The sequence below is a fragment of the Trypanosoma rangeli genome, assembly GCF_003719475.1.
Source record: "Trypanosoma rangeli strain AM80 chromosome Unknown Tra_15.4_contig_00067, whole genome shotgun sequence".
Classification (NCBI taxonomy): domain Eukaryota; phylum Euglenozoa; class Kinetoplastea; order Trypanosomatida; family Trypanosomatidae; genus Trypanosoma; species Trypanosoma rangeli.
The window spans coordinates 3250-21346 of NW_021705813.1; the positions used below are offsets into that span (position 1 = coordinate 3250).

General features: G+C 53.8%; 3 protein-coding genes across 3 annotated transcripts, besides 7 other annotated features; all 3 read left to right on the forward strand.

Annotated features, from left to right (window-relative positions):
- Positions 1-204: 204 nt before the first annotated feature.
- Positions 205-237: a microsatellite.
- Positions 238-1298: 1061 nt separating this feature from the next.
- Positions 1299-1333: a microsatellite.
- Positions 1334-1603: 270 nt separating this feature from the next.
- On the forward strand, positions 1604-3229 carry TraAM80_02785 (uncharacterized protein; the record flags this gene model as incomplete). Its single annotated transcript, XM_029379776.1, has 1 exon — positions 1604-3229. One exon carries the CDS (start codon positions 1604-1606, stop codon positions 3227-3229), a length of 1626 nt encoding a protein of 541 aa, XP_029240303.1.
- Positions 3230-3344: 115 nt separating this feature from the next.
- On the forward strand, positions 3345-15503 carry TraAM80_02786 (phosphotransferase; the record flags this gene model as incomplete). The annotated part of the gene is made up of 1 exon (XM_029379777.1): positions 3345-15503. One exon carries the CDS (start codon positions 3345-3347, stop codon positions 15501-15503), a length of 12159 nt encoding a protein of 4052 aa, XP_029240304.1.
- An 11-nt stretch (positions 15504-15514) lies between these two features.
- Positions 15515-15565: a sequence feature (GA-rich).
- A 29-nt stretch (positions 15566-15594) lies between these two features.
- Positions 15595-15605: a microsatellite.
- Positions 15606-15655: a microsatellite.
- Positions 15656-15673: a microsatellite.
- A 463-nt stretch (positions 15674-16136) lies between these two features.
- On the forward strand, positions 16137-17768 carry TraAM80_02787 (uncharacterized protein; the record flags this gene model as incomplete). The annotated part of the gene is made up of 1 exon (XM_029379778.1): positions 16137-17768. One exon carries the CDS (start codon positions 16137-16139, stop codon positions 17766-17768), a length of 1632 nt encoding a protein of 543 aa, XP_029240305.1.
- A 154-nt stretch (positions 17769-17922) lies between these two features.
- Positions 17923-17945: a microsatellite.
- The last annotated feature ends 152 nt before the right edge of the window (positions 17946-18097 follow it).

Below are 18097 nucleotides of genomic sequence, written 5' to 3' on the forward strand. Positions count from 1 at the left end.
CAATTCCAGCTGTTTTGCCTTTTTTTTTTCTCTCTTTCGGATTTACCTCGCGGTGCATGCAGTGGCTAACCAACCAAAAGACAAGTGAGTTGCGCTGAGCTCAGTGCCTGTGGTGCGGAACTGCTTGCACACGGAAGGAGACTCACACGAAACACACCCACACACAGAGAGACGGTGAGGGAGAGGCGACGTGGGGGGTCGACGGTGCGTTTGTGTCTGTGTGTGTGTGTGTGTGTGGGAATAGTGTGGGCACATCTGCAATGAGTGAGGTGCGTGTGGCATTCTTCTCAAAGTACTTTGCCGTTGGTGTGGTGGCGGCAGTGATGTGCTGCGCACGCCACTACAATTGGCTGCAACACCACATATCTAGCGACCTACAGGAGCACTACCGCAGTATCGCACGCTACGCAGAGCAAGTGGCGGACCTGGAGGCGTCGTTGACGACAAAAACGACCACAACAACATAAAAAGAGATGATACAGTTACACGGAGCAGCTAATGGGGATGTACACAGTCGCTGAGGCCGCGTCTCCTCCATGCTTTACCCTGCCTCTTTTGGGTGTGCCTGCGAGGCGGGTAACGCGGGGAAGAGAACAGGAGACGCGGGGACCAGGACAGTGCTGCGAGGATCGGATGGGTGTGGCCAGCTAAGATGGTAATAGGACTCAACAGGTGAAGTGTTTTTGCGTGCGATGCACGTGTGTATGTGTATTATTTGTATGTGTGCGGCAAATTGTACAGGGATTGATTTACGCGTGACATTTATGTGTTTTTTCCAGGTGCATATGAGCCTTCCTACCTTGTAAGTTCTGTTGTGCTGCGCCCGAGCTGCCATCTCATGGGTTTTTGCGTGGGTAATGTTTTTTTACGCTTTTTTCTTGCTTCCCTGGCGGTATCACACATTTGGTGGAAAAACGAAGCCTGCAACATTAACCGGACCGTAAAGGAAGGATAACCCACTCTTATACATACAGTGAGTGAGGGAAGTGTATTCACATCTGTAAATATTGATTCATAAAACGTGACGCAGGGATACAACAGCGGCGATAAAACATTTCCCACGGAGGCGTGACGAACCACACAAACATCCTACAGAAAAGGAGGAAGGAGGGATAAAGCCGTAACAGGAGGGAGGCCCACACCCGCATTTTTTGGCGCTGCAGCAGGTGCTCCTGCAGGGACCGTGTGTGGTTCGTGCTTTGCTTCTGCCCGTGGAGCGCACTCTCCCCCTCTGCTTCCCGCTTCTTGCGCTAAGTCCTCGCAGGACCGCGACGGCGTCGACGAAAAGGGAGAGGTTGCAAACAAAGAAACAAACAAATAAAACAAAAAAAAAGTAGATACGAGGCAGGGGCGGCAGTTGCGTGTCTTGTGCTCTGCCTCCTCATCAACTCGCGTCGCTGCAGGGGGGAGGCCTTCCTTCTGTTTGGCCTGAACGTGTGTTTTGTAACGCAGGACAATCCGGCAGTGTTTGTTGGCCGTAAAAAAGTTTTTTTTTTTTTTCGTTTAGCAGTGAAGTGGTAGAAAACGTCCGTTTTCTTTTTGTTTGGTCTTATTGCTTTGTTTTTGGTGCTAACGTTTTGTGTGACTACTCGCCGTTGGCTGAATGGCGGCACGGTTAGACGCGCTGGCGCGGGAGTTTTTTACTCCCTCTAGTCTTCTCTCGGCACACGAGCCCTGCCGCCGCGATGGCGCGAGCGGCAATAGCAGCGGCCCCAGAGGTGCATCGAGGGGAGGTGTGCGAGGGATAGCTGAAAGCGCGACGGCGCTGCCGTCTGCGTGGGAGGAGGAGGGGGTGGGCGGACACGAGGCGTGTGGCGGTCAGTACAATAGTCGTAATAAGCGACGTATGGGGCAGTTTGTGGCCCACGACGACGCCCACTTTTTTCCGCCATTGCTGCAGTATTTCGGTGAGTTGGCCATGGCAAGCACAGCTGCTTCTTCCGCCACACACACGTTTCTGGGTGCACCATCTGGTGTGTCGTCATCATCCGCAATACCGAGGATGCGAACGGCATCATTAGGGTACGCGTCAATGTGGCGTCACACAAGAAGAATTGTGCGAGAGGGTGGCATGATACTTAGGGCGCATCGTTCTGTGACACACGAGCGGCATCAAGCGGATAACTACACCACTGGAAATGCAGCGAAGGCATCTGGAAGTGCCCTTTTATTAGGTAGTCATCGTTCCGCGCCTTTTTCTCACACGGGTGCGTACTCGGACCGCCACCACTCTTCAGAGATGATAGACGTATTTGCCAATTACCAGCAGCTCCCATTGACGGATGGCGGGGCCTCCTACGAGGCGCTGGAACCGAATTATCAGAGGGGACTTAATGCACTGGCGACGCTAATTGAGCAGTACAATCGCTCCTTTGTGCAGGAGCGGGGCTCCGCCGCCACTGCCTGCACCCTGCTTGGCAAAAGAGCGTTGAATTCGGAATCTGTTTCTGCCACCGCGTCCAGTGTGACCACAGGACCAAGTGATCAACGTGATGCAATTGTCAATAGACTCAACATCCTTTTGCGTGACCTTGTGAGTCACGGCGAGCGCGCCCTGGTGCTACACATCATTATGCGGGCCATCGGTTGGCGATTTGCAAGCAAAAATGAGCGTGTTACAATTTTATTTAACCATCTTCGCACATGTTTGCCGTTAGCCAGCGTTTCTATAGTCACACTTGCCATGGAGGTGTGGGGTCAGTTACACGTCATTGAGGCGAGTTCCTCAGTGTACCTTAAAGTCACCTCTGAGCTTCTTTCGCTGGCCTGTGACTTTCTGCACTACGACGATACTTTGGCGGCGAAACTCTCAGGTCTTATCATCATTCGTCACGTGGCGCTGTGGCCAATGTCTCTCTACCGCGCCCTCCTCTCAAATGAGCAGGACTCCCTTCTCCTAGCAACGTGGACGGCGATACCGAACGATGAATCTCCTTACTTTATTCGAGAACTTGCGGCGGAGACACTACGTGCGTTATTTGTTATTGCCCTGAAGCAACGAAACTACCGCTCTGTCAACACCGTACTTCAACAGGCTCTTGCCCTCTTACACATTTCTGAGCGGGGTGTGGAGCTGCCGAGTTCGTTTTCGCTTTCCTCGCTCTCACCATACCAGATTGGAGGCGAGGGACTGCACGAGTTCCATCCCCCCCCAGGCTGGGCATCCACCACAGTGTGTGCCGTCCTTGGCGTTACCGACGCAGCGGGGTGGGGGCCACCAAAGCGGTGAGGGTGAGATCAACAAAGGCACGGCGGATGCGTCCTTGCAGTTCTTTGGTCATCTTAAGCGGAAAATTACAGCATTTGGTCAACGTCTTTTTGGTGGTTCTGGACGCCGCTGCTCGATGAGTAACACGCTAAACGCATCAGTTAACACAGGTGTATGTGCACGAGACGCCACAACGGCAACTCTGGATAGAGTTTCGGTTCTATCTCCCGCCTCGTGTTCAACGCTGCCAGTATTTACGGCCTGCAGGCAGGGCGGTGCCTTGTGTGCGACGCGGCGGAAGCTGCAGCACCGCCTCTCACAAATCCCACACCCGCAAAGCAGTGAGACCGCTCTCCATGCTGGAACACTCGTCGTGGGCGCCTTTGTGTGTGCTATGCGTTTCTGCTTCCCCTACTGGGAGTACTCCGTGGTTGACCCTTCAGGCGAACACGCAACAGCTGCGGAGGCTGCGGGGCCGCAACACACCACACGTGGAACTGCAACAGTGATTGCTGCAACAGTGACAACTCCCGAGGGTAATGCGAGCGAAAAGAGCCCCTCACGGAAAAAGCTCTCGAGCTCGCATTCTTCATGTGTTACGAGCGTTCGCAGTGGAAGAAAGGAAGTGTCTCCTGAACACCGCACCTCTGATCTACCGCTGGGTGTGGAGGGAGATAACATGGAAAACATACCGCCTAGGAGCGGGATGGACAACTCTTTGGCACGTGCACGCCGCCTCCAGGAAGAGAATGCCCGTCAGGTGGAGGAAGATGACGATGATGATGATGATGATGATGATGATGATAATGATGATAATGATGATGATGATGATGAAGCTGAAGGGTGGCTTAGTCTTCGCAGCTCTATTTCCGAGGAGCCCCGTCCGTTGGCGATGCCTGGTATGCTGTGGAATCGACGTGCGTTGCTTCAGTCTCCGAAACATACGCCCGCATCATTCTACCGTGGTTCACCCAAGTCAGGAAGGGCAAGCACAGCAGCAGCTGCTTCTGCAACGGCAGTGCGGACGGCGGCGGCCGCCTTAGATACGCCTGGAGGCGAAGGAGGAAGAATGGCGGTGGAGGCATTATCCTCTTCGCTGGGTTCTGCCTCGACGCAGCACGTGCCACTCCACCCCCGGCATTCCCGGCATCACTCTCCCTTTCCGCCCCATTCTCATCAGCAGCATTCCCATCAGAAACTGCGTCATACGGAGTTTAGCGAGCGACAATCTCGACGACCATCAATCCACTTGGGTGTCAGCAGCCGTAAGTCGGCGGAATTGGAGAGCTTCCTTCCCTTTTTTACACTGCGCAGGTTGCTGGCACTTTGCTACGCATGCGGTACACACGACTCGACGCATGCGTTGCCACAGTCGACCTCTTTTCCTTCTTCACTGTATACAGAGCGCTTACTGCCTATTCTGGCCCTTTACAGCCCACGTAGCCTGACGAGCGATGACGTGAAAATGGCGCTGCGTTTACTTATTGGTCGTGCTGTTTCAGTCTTTCGCGAGCCCGTTGAAGTCCACCCGTGTGGTGGTGTTGGTGAAGACATACATCAGCTTGCATCTGGGGTAGCGGCGGGATGTGGGAATGACCTTCATAGTCTTGCGCTGATCAATATTGGGCTTTTTCTCGCCGCCATTGCCAGCTCCCACGCTGACATTTTTCAGGTGGCCGTTATGCGGCAGGTTTATCCCATTCTCTTCTGTGCGTTGCAGTACGACACACCAGCCTACTGCCCCACCGCTTTTCCTGTTCTTGCCTTGCTGGTACACAATATTCCTGTGGAGCTTCTTGAGCGTTTCCAGCCGATTGTGAAGCAGCTGACGGAGATGGCTCTCTCCGCCCCATTCACTACAGAAATGACGAGCGTAGCTGCGAAGGTGTGCGACGTTTATCCGGAGCTACAGCCAAGGTGTCAAACCGCACTTTTGCAGCGCATTGCCGAGGTTCTTACCGAAAGTGCTGCCCCGTGTGGCTCTCAGGCAGGTGAGGCGGCTGCAAAGCGCGGTGGTAGGCGAACAAGTGCAGACATGTTGCTGAAGGGCTGTGACGACACAACCACGCAACTTGCCACAAGTTTTTTTAACTTGGAGAAAAAGATTATGTGTTTTCGCGTACTGCAAGGGTTTTGCATGGAGTGGGAAGGGACCGCTTTTTTTTTCATGGAGGTGTGCATGCCATATATGTCGCATCGTCACGCTGCGCTGCGTCGGGAGTGCGTTCTCTCGTGCGTGAACCTGCTTCTCTCCGACTGCTTTCGTGCCCTGCCACAGGAAGCAGGCAGACGAGCAGCCGTGGGTGGACGCATGCAGCGGACGATGTGTAAACCGCGATGCCCGTTTCCGACTGGCACTGACGCAAATGCGGTGTGTGCCACCATGCATGTCGACAATCCGATGATGAACTCACGGAGTTTGGGTGCGGGCCGTGAGTTCAGGTCGACACACACAGGGAATCATTTTTTGCGTCAGAGTAGCTTTACCACGGCTGCGTCTGCCGCCATTACGCCTACTACCACACCTACTACTACTACAACCCCCACGACTGCAACGACACAGACGAAGCGGATGTCAGAGACAACGATGGGTAATTCCAGCAACACTGACACGAACCGCGGCCCGGCGTTGCCACCCGAGGCGCTGTTGATGGAGAACAAGGTGGCTTCCACCTGTGACAGACATACAGGTCGATCACACATCAACACCTTGCGTGAGGTCTTGCATCGGCTCGTGGAGGTTGCCGTATGCGATCCAGAGGAGTCCATCCGCCATGTGGCACTCAAGAATCTCACACCTGAGACGGACCAATTTATCTGCACACACGTCGAAGTGGTGGACCTTTTGTTTTCCGTCTTCAATGACGAATATTTGCCTAACCGGGTGGAGGTGGTTCGCATTCTACGCCGCGTTTCAATGCACTCATTCTCGGGCATTTACCCACGGCTTCGGAAACTGTTTTTGCAGATGTTGCACGACTTCCAGGAGCGCACATTTCTCTCCTCTCAACGCGAGAGGGTGACGTCTACGACGGTGAAGATTGATGCAGAACAACTGCAACTGTTTTTTGAGTTGGTACAGGCGGTCCCATACTCCATTCCGCTTCACTTGGATCGTCTCCTACAGCTACTGCAGCATATACTGCTGCCATGCCACGCAGCGGAGCGGGGTACAGTGATTATCGCCCTTCACATGTTCTCGTACCTGATGGATGAAAGTGCACGTGAGGAGGGGGATAAATTTGAGCCGCTACTGGAGCTTCTTTCAGAGCAGTTGCTGCTTCGTGACGGGGATGCGGACCGCCTGCATGCGGCCATTGGAGCTCTGCAAAGGCTTGTTCAGTACCTTGTCGTTGCAAAGCCCTTTTATGACACAAACGGGTTACAGATACTTGTTGTCAATTTACAGTCATTGTTGTGCCAGAAACCATCTATTGGTTCCGAACTATCTCTTTCGGTGCTGAAACTGCTTGGCACCATCAGCTCCATTGAGCCCTATCATCAACAGGAAGAGGCCCGCGACACGAAGCTGTTTATTGGGCACCCAGAATACAGTCACAGGCTACCATTTTTGTATCGGATTGATGTGGAGACGTTTTTGCTAGAAAAAGAATTCGGTGGCCGACTAGGAATATATTTTACGGAGCAAATATGGCCAGATATTATTCTGCGTGTACTCCTCCGTACCTTTTTTGAAGCCCTCGATGGTGTGCTTACCTTTACCAGTGAGGAGATAGGGGCCTGCCTACGGGCAACCGTGGCCATCCTGCGTGAGGCAGGGACGTTGCAGAGTCTGGATCATTACATGCTGTCACTGTTGAGTGTGCTTACTCGGCTGTTTTCCCGGGATGGGGTAGACTCCCCACTGCGCGTGTCAACCATGGAAAATCTTGCGGAGCTGGTGCAACATTCTGGTCGCACCATTGCACCCATGTATGCCCTCTTGGTGGCCTTTCTCGAACAGCACTGGGTCTCCTCGTGGCACGCGCTGCCAAGCTGCTGCAAGCTACTCATGGCACTCTGCAATACCGTTCCGGATTTGGCACATGAGCACTGCGAAAGGTTTCTTTCACTGCTGCTAGGTGAATTAATGCGGCTGGTTGGGGAGATGTCTCCGGCGTCAAGAGCCGCCAACCCGCAGCAGCAGCGGGGCGAGGTCTCCACCATCACCCGTGTCTCTGCGACGAGGATGCACACCTCTCCCAGCGTGATACGTGAGGTTCTGAAGGCGATTCACTCTCTTCTTCACATTGCAGACCAGTCTGCCACACAGTCTGCCTGCCTGGCACTTGCGCAGCTCTTACCAAATCCCTCAAGCACATCAGGCCCACTGGAGCTCACGAGTGGGTGCGGTGTACAGTTCTCTCCCTCCTCTTCTTCCTCCACCACTGGTGCCACATTTTTTGATACCGAAGTGAGTCACGTCATTGCACAGTTTTTGGTGGAATTTTTGGACGACTGTGACGTGGCAACCAAGGCGACGGCGGTTTTGGAGAGCGTCTTGCTGCAGCTTTGGCATTATGCACGGACCCACAAGGCAATGCTACAAATTGTTGCTGGGACGCAGCAGAAGGAACTACCACAGGCGAGTCAACACGCTCAACGACAGGAAAAGGATTGGCATTGGCTGCGACAAAGCTCAGGCTCGCGGCAGCACGCCCGAAAGGTTTCAGTTACGTCTGCCATGACACGCATGTCATTAGAATATGAGCTACGACGAAGACGCGGGGACCAGACGATGTGGTTTAACTGTTCTTCCTTGGCACGTCTGTTGATTACGCCGAAGGCCACAAACAAGGAAGCCGTGGATAAGTGCTCCTATTCGTTTCCCTTTCGGGATACACTTACGTCATGGGAGTCGCCGGTTGAACTGGAACTCCTGGCATGTGTGTTGGTTGTGGCTGGTCGATGCCATCTGCCCGCCGTCTCCTACGAACTCATGATTGGTGAATACCTGCAGCAGCGATTTGACACGGGCAGTCCAGTGATGAAGTTTTTTCATGCCGCCACAGCCCCACAATATCATCTCTCCCTTTTGCCGTTGGGAGCCCAGAAACCTCAGGCCGCACCAGCGCCACCGCGACCGCCGCCTCCGCTACTGCCAGAAGTGCGGTTAGACAAGGAACATGAGCGGGGCAGGCGGCCTGTGCCTCTTTCTTCAAGCCGCGGGAGTGCCGATGATCCGATTCCAGAGGCGACGTTGCCGAGAACGCTCCTGGAGTGTGGCAGCTGCTCTTCCCCCCTGCCGCTGAAGGATCTGCCACCACACTCCACGCCTATTCCAATCCGTGCGCAAAAGCCACCGTTAAAGAGCTCGCGCTCCTCCTCTGTATCCTCAGCTCCGGTTGTGTCGTCATCGTTGGCAACGCCGTTAATGTCGGGTGTGGAGAGTGCGACACGCATGTTGTTATCCAGAAAAATGACACCGGAGTCGGGACACGGCAGTGGGTGCGGGGTCGCCTCCTCGCTTGGGTGTGGCGTCAGCGGTTTTCCATACCCCGTCTCCGCCGTCGTTCCGGTGGTTTCGGTTATTCCTGTTTCCGGCACTGGCGGGATCCACAGGCAGTGGGGGCGGCAGCGTCAGCTTGACAATTTTTCTAGCGGAAGCAACAGCATCGCGAGCCATAACATGACGGGGGCATTTTGTGCAGGGGACGAACGTCCTTTGGCCATTGGAGGGGATGAGAAAAGCAAGGAGCAGGGGACTACTACGGCGGATGATAGCGATAACGATGAGGATGACAACGATGAGGGAAGTTATGTGACGGAGGAGCAGCGCTTTTTTATGCAGCATGAGAATCTCTCCAGCAGCGAGTGGCGACCGTGGTTTGAGCTCTTCTGCACAATGCTTGTGGAAAGTAGTGATCATATGTGTGTGAGTATTTGTTCCACACTTGTGCGACGACACTTTACAATTTTTGCTTCAGATTTGATGCCCATCGCCTTCCTCTCGCACCTCACAAAGTACGACGAAAGGGGCGTGCTCCGGTGGATGCGACTTATATGTGACTTTGTGCGTTTGCACGACAAGTTGCCACAGAACATTGCCGCCGAGTTGGCACGTTTGGCACACCATATTCGTCTCTACAGCCCCTCGCTTTTTTCCATGCCTCTTGCACGGACCATTAAACAGAAGTACATCACATTGGATCTTGTGTCTGTGCTTGCCGAGCGTGCACTCAATTCTCCACTTTTGTTGTTGTGCACCCTGCAGCAAATTTCTGACAGTTTCTCCTGGGAGGCGTTGGCGCGTTTGATGCTGGCGCTGGGGGATGTTAGATACGAAAATGCTCCACGATTGTTCTCACGAAATCCGCTTGTTCGTCGAGCAGCGCATCAGTTGGTGCAGGCCAGAAGACATAAGTGTCAGGCAGACATTAGCCACTGTGGTGACACGCCCGTCATGGAGAATTATGATTTCATTACAGATACGTTACCGTGGGAAACACAGCAGGGTACCCACAGTGAGATGAATGCGTTTTCTGTTGCAGCTGTTGGTTTTGCGTCGGGTATGGAAAGGAATGCGGAGGAATGTATGCCTCCCGCCATCTATCTTGAGTTGGGGTGGTTTGAAGTGGCACTACGTCAGTACCTGCGTTCTATTTGGGCGACTCTGCGAATGCTTCCTTCTGGTGGAGGCGGCACGACTTTCGTGCAGTTACCGCGGCCGAAGCTGTCTTTAAATGACGTGGTTGGTGCGATGCGTTGTTACATGCGGGTGTATGACTTTGAGAGTATTATAAAGATGTGGCAAAATATTAAATATGTCCCATTTTCCGACGAAGAGGGGTGTACTTCAACGCAGACGGAAGCGGAGCAGCGGCAGCAGCAAGCGCTGCAGCGCATACTGCTAGTAACTTCATGGGCGCCCACCGCGGGAGGGTCCATCTCTTCTTACATTACAAGGTACGTTGTGTCTGCCGCGCAGGCTCTCTCTCGCTGGGACCTTGTGGACGAGATTGACTACCATCGCTTTCTGGCCGATACGCGGGACGAGCGCGACCGATGCTCTCGCAGTTATGGATGCCCACCATTTTACAAGCAGACGGAGCTATTCCGTGCCGCTGCTCTTACCGCGGCAAAGGATTACGAACAGGCAAAAGGCATACTCAGTGACCTTCGGACGGCTTTACGAGACTCATACGCTGTCTTTCATACGGAGAACGCTCGACTGAGGGTTGAGCTGAACATCATGTTTCAGCAGATCTCTGATCTGGAGGAGGGTATAGACGCGGTTGAACTGAAAACGACACTTGGGGACGCCACAGGCAAAGTCGTAGGCCCGGCTCCTTCTATGCCTACTCACGCAGGAACAACCAACCCTACGACGACGGCGACGACGGCAAACCTGACCACTGCTACTGGATGTGTTGGTGCTAGTGCTGCCTCTAGTGCCGGCGGTGATGGGACTGCTGACAACCGGAGGGATAATTTTCCCCCCACTGCGGCTGGCAGTGGCGGCGGTGGAGGAAGTGAGGGTGTGGAGCCGCAGCAGAGTAGGTGGCGTGGAAAAGTTGCCTATACCGAGGCAATCTTGCGGCGTTTGAAGAATATCGCTGGACGGCCTCTTCCTGCCCACAGTACTGTGCTGCAGCGTTTTGAGATTATTGCTCTACGGAATACGCTTGTGTCTCCCGACTGGCAGCTGCGGAACATTCTGGAGCTTTCTGAGCATATTGTGCGGGAAGGTATGCCTAAGCGGGCTGTGAGCACTCTTAGCCACTTTTATTCTCTCCCTATCGATAACACGAGTCCACTAGAGGAGAAAAACTACCGTGACACTTTATTGCTGGAGAAGTATCGTATTGAGCTGCAACATTTATTTCGGACACGGGATTTGGCCGGTTTGCACAGTGAAATTACAGATGAATTGATGCTGATGTGCCACGGCGGGTTCATGCATGCACCGAAATCGATGCGTGCACTAGGCACCGGTGAGATATCAGTCGATGCCTTTCTGGGATTGGGATCTATAACAGAGAAACAGGCGGAGTTGCTTTTGCTTCATATTGAGTGTCAGCGCAAATTAAAGACGGTGCATCATCAAAGACAACACATTTCACTGGCACCGTCACCCAAGCTTGTGTCACGCCCACAAATGCGTGGAGTCTCATTGGGGGAGCTTGGAATGACGTCGCGGGCATTCCTCAACTCCGCTTCCTCGCGTGATACCAACCTGTTTGATGGGGAGGAGGATGAGTATAACCCCGCCTATGGCCTTCTGCGTGAATACCGCATTATGGAGCACATTATTGGCTCCTCCATCACGTTGGCGTCGGCGTGGCGGGAGTTTGGCCTGCTTTTATTTGATGTGTGCATGGCCATCTACGCCGAGTGGGACATGACAAGGGAACCGGAGACGCTTGGCAACTTTTGCGTTCAGTCCGAAAAGGCCATTAGCGCGCTACAGAAATCGGTCCAGTTTTGGAGTAGTGCGACCTTTACCTCCATTTCAGGTATCGGTCCCTTTACCACGGTCTCCACACAGCGCTCTCGCCACGCGCGCTCCGTACTACCGGCGGTGCACCTTTTGCTGAAGGCGCTTCACCTTGCACTGAAGTTGGAGGAGATTGGCACGGACGGCGTGGGCATGGAGGAGAAAAAAATTAACATGACAGGCGTCCTTGACAATGAGATCGCCCGAGCTGCGTCCGTGTCGGCGGTACCGGAGCGAGGTGAGACATGGGACCGCGGCACAGGCATTGCTCTCCTTGACTTCTCCCCCGCCATGTTTCTTCACTGGGGTTATGTCTTGCCTATTCTTGTGAACGCCGCAGCGCGGCACTACAAACTCCGTGACGCAGTGCGTGAGATGTGCGCTCGGTCCCGTATGATGCTCTACCAGTGTGTGTTTCATCTTGCCTCTACCTTTGAGCACCGCCACCTTTCCCTCCTCGCACTGGAGGAGGATGCCGGCCGTGAGGAGGAGCTTCACTACGACGAGGCGTACCCGTGCAGCGGCCTTTGTTCACTTCCCTCGGCCCCGCCTGCACGAACGGCCGCCACGCCAGCAACAGACCTCACGGAGGAGGTGGAAGTGGATGATGCCATGAGACGAACTACCCCATGCCGTCTCGGTGTGGCCTCCGCCGAGTCCAAACTCGGTCTGCGGCAACTGCGAAGTTCGGAAGCTGCCGACGAGCTGCTCTCACCGGTAAGGAGCCCCAACAGACGTCAGGGGGAGCGACGGATGCACTCACCCAGCGACAGCCAGGAACCTCTACAACCCCAGCAGCTGCCTCAGCTCCCATGTCGGCATCCTTGTGACATTCGTTCCTCTCAGCCGCATCCGCAGCAGGAACGGCAAAGACAACAACATCATCATCATCATCATCATCATCATCAACAACAGCAGCAATGGCGCTCTGCCATGCTTTTCAAGCTAGCCGAAAATGGACCAGAGTACAAGTTGATTATTTCGCAAACCTTGCAGCTTTGCGAGTTTGTGCGAAGTGGTAAAGAAAAGTCGCTTGCCTTGGGCGTGTGCGCCTTTCCGATGCCTACGTGGTTGCTTCGGCATCACATGGTGGAGCTTGATGCAAAAGAGCAGGAGCCACAGAAGGGCCAGTCATCGACGATGCGGGGTTTTCCCAACACGACCGACAGTTACACGCAAGTGGAGAGTGAATTTGGCTCTAGGAATTACGATAACACCAATGCCGCCACTGCATCTTCTGGCACCACCATTCAAGGAGGTCACAGTAAAGGGTTACTGCGTGTTCTGCATGTACGGAGAAAAATTTGTTGTTTGTCGTCTGAACACAGGCGTGAGGAGGTCTTTCTGTTTTTTCTTTCAGATGGGTCGGGGATGCGTTTTCACGGCATTGAAATGGCGGAGGACACGGCCGCGTCAGCCGTTTCGGGCTCATCCTTCCATGCAGAGTGTTGTGAAACTCACCCAAGGAGAATGGATACTAATGCTAGTGCTACTTCTACTGCCGCTACCGCCAGCACGGCGACGTGTGGTGGTAAAACGTCCCCTATAGAGTTGGTAGATCACACTGCCTTTATTCGCCCATTGGCCGCGATGGAAAGTGCCGTGTATTGTCTTTGTGGAAGTCTTCCCATGCGATACGTTCGGACTCCGCTTGTGCTACCTGTTGGCATTCAGGAGTTCATCACACAGTTACCCGACCGTGTTGCCTCTTTCTCCCGTTGGCAGGTGACACTACCGCCATCGCTGCAGTATAGCTGCAACAGCTCCATGTTGCAGCAACCGTCATCGCTCTTCCATATTATATCCGAGTACAATGTCCGGTGCCAGGACAGGAGCTCAATTCCATCAGAAGGGCGTTATGAGCATCACCATCAACGACAACCAGAACGCGAACATGAGGAGAAATCTGCGTGCAAAGGCATTCACAGTGATGACACACCCACGTTGTCAGTACAAGAAGGCGGGATGCGGGATAGTGTTGGGGCGGGATCTGCCTCACGATTGCGTCGAAATCGACGCGAACTTCTCACACGCTACGAACGTCTTGTGGAGCTTGCGTTTGATCAGGGCAGGCCTTGGCCGTTGTTTAGTTTTATACGCCGCGTTTTGACCTCGAAAAAGCTCTCCGAGGAGGAATATCCTCGACCTGCCTCCCAGTTGGTGACTCTGCTGGAGGGTGTGAGAGAGGCGTTGCAGCAGCACCTGCGCGAGATGGAGGAGACTTCCAAAGGGTCAGGGAAAGGGAAGCGGGGGGCGTTTCAGTTTTTTGCTCTTAATGCGGGGGCTGACGATCATCACTTGGGCGACGGACGCAGCTTAGCCACCGTGTCCACATGTACAAAGGGATGGAAGACGATGCAGCTTTGCGCGGCGCCGCTAACTAAACTACGACTGGCTCTTCTTAGGGCAGAAGCGCCTCGGCACGCCCAATTGCTAAGTCTTTCCTTTCAGGCGATGTCAATCGATGCTGCACAGTGGTTAGATGCCGTACACGTATACACCAGGGACCTGGCGGAGTGGAGCATACTACAGTACCTGTTTGATGCGACACATCGCGAGAGCACCACGTTTTTTGTTGATCTCCTCTCTGGGCATGTGGCGTCGCTTCATCTTGGCGCTCATGCCCTTCAGCCGTTGCCACGGAGTTTGGTGACACAACCGCCTTCCAGTGTTTCCACAGGAGGAGGGGGTAACTTGATAGGGGACAAAGTGGAGGTGGCTGCGCCGAATCAATCACCTTTCCCATGCACAGATCCGACCATTTTTCGTCTCACGGGATGCCTTGTGGCATCACTACCGTTAAAATGCCCTTACAATGCCTTTCTTAGTGGAGCCACCCAGTGTCTTTACGCCACGCTGCGCTATAGTCGTGATCTTGCAGGTATTGCAAAGTTTGGCTTTCAAGACATGAAATGCTTTGCGTGGCGGGGTGCGTTGCTGCAGCAGCCCCCGCCGGCTGAAGGCTCGGACATGAATGCAACTCTACGGAGTGGCAGTGTGACAGTGTTTCCAGAGGTATCCGGCGGGGAAGGTGGCCGATGTATGGTTTCAGTCGCAGCGCTGCATCCTGCTGATGCTTCCATGAGTGCATCTATCATGGTGACCTCGCTGGGCGAAGAGCAAAAAAGCCTTCCTGTGGAGGAGGCGACGCCGATGGCGGCCTCAAAAACCACCATGATAGATCACACTTACGTTGTGCCGGGTCCAGCAAAGACGTCAGAAACGAAGGCCACTCTACTCGGCGGCGATGTTGTGCATGACGCGGTAGCAAAGACTGCGCCATTGGAGTCACATCGTGAAGAGCGTAAACGCCTGCCTGCTGTGTCAACTAATGCGTCAGAAGCTCTTGCCCCAGCCACCATGATGAAAAAAACGTCAACAACAACGGTATCTGCGGCGAAATTTGCGCAAAAAATGTCCCCCGCAATGAACACAACGACGTTTTGCACTTGGGGGTCGCGGACAACGGCTCTGCATCACCTTCCTTCACTACCGCGACTCTTTGATGCTGCCTCCATCCTTGTAAAGCTTATGGATGATCGGTTTCCCATGATTGCGGAGCCAGCCAGCATGGATTTTGCTGGCTTCCAATTGGGGCGCTCCGATGATCTTATTCAGCTTTACCACGGTGACAGCAGCACATTGGATTCAACAACTTTGCTTGCGAACACCGTGGAGGCGTCTACGCCACTGCTGAAAGGGGCAGGTGTGGATGTGGAGGGGCAGCGCCACGCCGAGGTGGTGGAGACGATTGAAGGCAGAGTACAACAACTCATTCGAGCTGCCATAAACCAGGAGAACCTGTTGGGGACTCCGGCGTACCCGCATCGCTGGTGTCGTTGGTGCCCTCAGTGGTAAAATGGAGGAATAGAGGGAGGGAGAGAGAGAGGGATAGAGAAGGAGAAGGAAGAACAGAGTGAAGGAATAAAGAAAACAGGGCCTTTAGCAAGTTTGGTCTAGTTTTTTTGTTTGTCTTTTTTTTCTATTTTTCTTATTTTTTTTTTTTTTTTCGTTTGTGTGTGTGTGTGCCACCCATTTTTCCATTCTTCTTTTTTAAAAATCTGTACTTTTGTTTTTCCTTCTGCACTTGTCTTTGGGGGTGCGCATGCGCGCCCGCATTGTATGAACGTTGACGCGCACCTTTCATTGGTGCACAGGTATGTATGTATACGTACATGTTTGCGAAAGTGTTGTGATGGCAGGGCCATTGAAGGGGGCGCCAATGAACCCCTTTTTTCCTTTGCGTGAATCCTCATTACTCGCGGTCCTCTTCGTTTATTTTGTTTTTCTTTCATCCCTTAATGCCCACCCTCGGTCTCTTGGAAGGAGGCCGGGACGGAGCAGGGGGGTGGAAAGCCTTCCGTGTGGAGGGGAACGGAACCATTCGAAGTTACATCCATTTGAAGCGAAGCTGCGGCAGTCTCAGCTGAGGAGAACGACACGTGGTGGTGGTGACTGCGGTACTTTAGGCTAAACGCGACGCAAGGAGAGATGCTGAGGGACTTGGGTGTTCGAAAGACAATGAGTCGCCTGCACAACAAAACTGCGGAGCAGCGGCGGATTGTGGAAGAGATGCGGCGGCGTGCCGAGACTCTCACGGGGCGGGGGCGGGCCTCGGCAAAGGCGAAGCAGATGAAGCCACCGCCGTTGTGCTTCGTTGAGGTGGCAGGTGAGATGGACCTTAAGCAGAGTCTATTCCCTGACGGCATGCTAAGTGGTATCGCCATTGGCGTTTCGGATGCGCTTGATGTGCTGGAATTTCGTACGCGCTACGGGGTTGAGTCACAGCTGCTTCACCAGATGCCACACACGGAATTTGCCTTTGTCTCTTGGCTGCGCCGCTGCGGAGCTCAGTTCATTGGGAAGTTAGCCTGTCAGACGCCGCTGACGATTGGCGAGGAAAGTGTGTTTGCGCCGGAGCACCCTGGGGCTGCGGCGGTGCATCTGAATGCATGCAACTATGCCATTGGATCCGCACTCATGGGGCCAGCGGCTTTGAGTTCACCGGCACACTACGATGTCGCGGCATTTAAGCCCACAGCACAGTCTTTTGCCATGTTTACAGATGGATACCGATTGGGTATTCCTTCCATGTCTATTGGTATAACCGCGGCTCGCCTCGATGACATCTTCTATCTCTGGGAAGTATTTACCTCTGCTATTCAGCCAAGTTACTTTCTTGACGAGAATAATCGACGGGAAACCAGCGGCGGCGGCAACAAAAGAAGTGGTGACAACACCGAAACAGAACAGGACAGTAACACCACTAGTGTCAACAGCAGCAGCATCAGTAACACCAACGCCAATATTAGTAGTAGCCATAACGGTAGCGGTGATGATTCCGGGGGCGGTGCTAGACCCTTGAGTCGCTCAAACTACACCGGCCTTGATAAAATCAGCACGTCAGGCTCGCCGAAGGAGCTTTGGGGCCGTCATACTGAACTGTCAGTTGGCTACCCAGCCGATTGGATTGACCAACTCTGTCAAGAACGATTGTTGTCAGCCGATGAGTTTCGCCGTCGTATTCTCCGTCTTGTAACGACTCAAAATGCAATGCGCAAGAACGAGCTGCTGGAGGTCATACCACTGAGCCTGGACATTGACCTCGAGGTGGTGGTCAAGGCCATTCAAACAATTTCTCTCTATGAACTCTCAAGGGCGATTGACGGTCTCTTCACCCCACCAGGTCATGGTGGCGGCAGGACGTCATCTTCGCGCTTCGACACAATGTCGCAGTCCGGGCTACTGGATGAGCTTCCGGACGAATTGGTACCAGCCATCTTCAACGGTAGGGCGCTAACAAGCCTTGATTACCAACGAGCCCTGCGAACCCGCGAAAATGTGGCCCGCGCCACATCAGAACAGTTTCGTGACGTGGATCTTATTGTGACCCCCATCTTGTCAGAGCCTTATGTCAGCGGAAGCATGCGTAGCATTGCCCCCTTGCTGCCCTTCTCGCTTGGTGGCAACCCAATGGTCTCCGTGCAGCTGGAGACGGACCTACCGGTAGCACTGATCGGGGAGCTCGGACGTGACACGGGGCTGTTTGAGGACAGCACCACATTTCTTCAGTTTGTTCGCGGGACATCCCCGTCCTGGTGGCGCCGAAAGTTTATGCGATGAACTCATTCTTTGGGCTACTAGCTTGTTATTTGTTGTTGTTGCTGTGTGCTCTGCGGGAAAATTGCGTTTGTGCGTTTCCCGGGAATCTTGACTTATTCTGGTGTCAACATGTCCGTGCAAGAGCACCTGCTTTTTTTTTGTTTTCTGCTTTACTACACACACACACACACACACGCAACCATCCCTTCCCCTTTACCCGAGTGCGCCCACGCTGCCCCGCCGCCGTGATGAGACGCAAGCTTAGGACACCTTTGGACGCGGGCCACCGCACATGAAAAGCCAACGCCTTATTGATTCGTACTCTGACTCTCCTCCACACACGCAACATC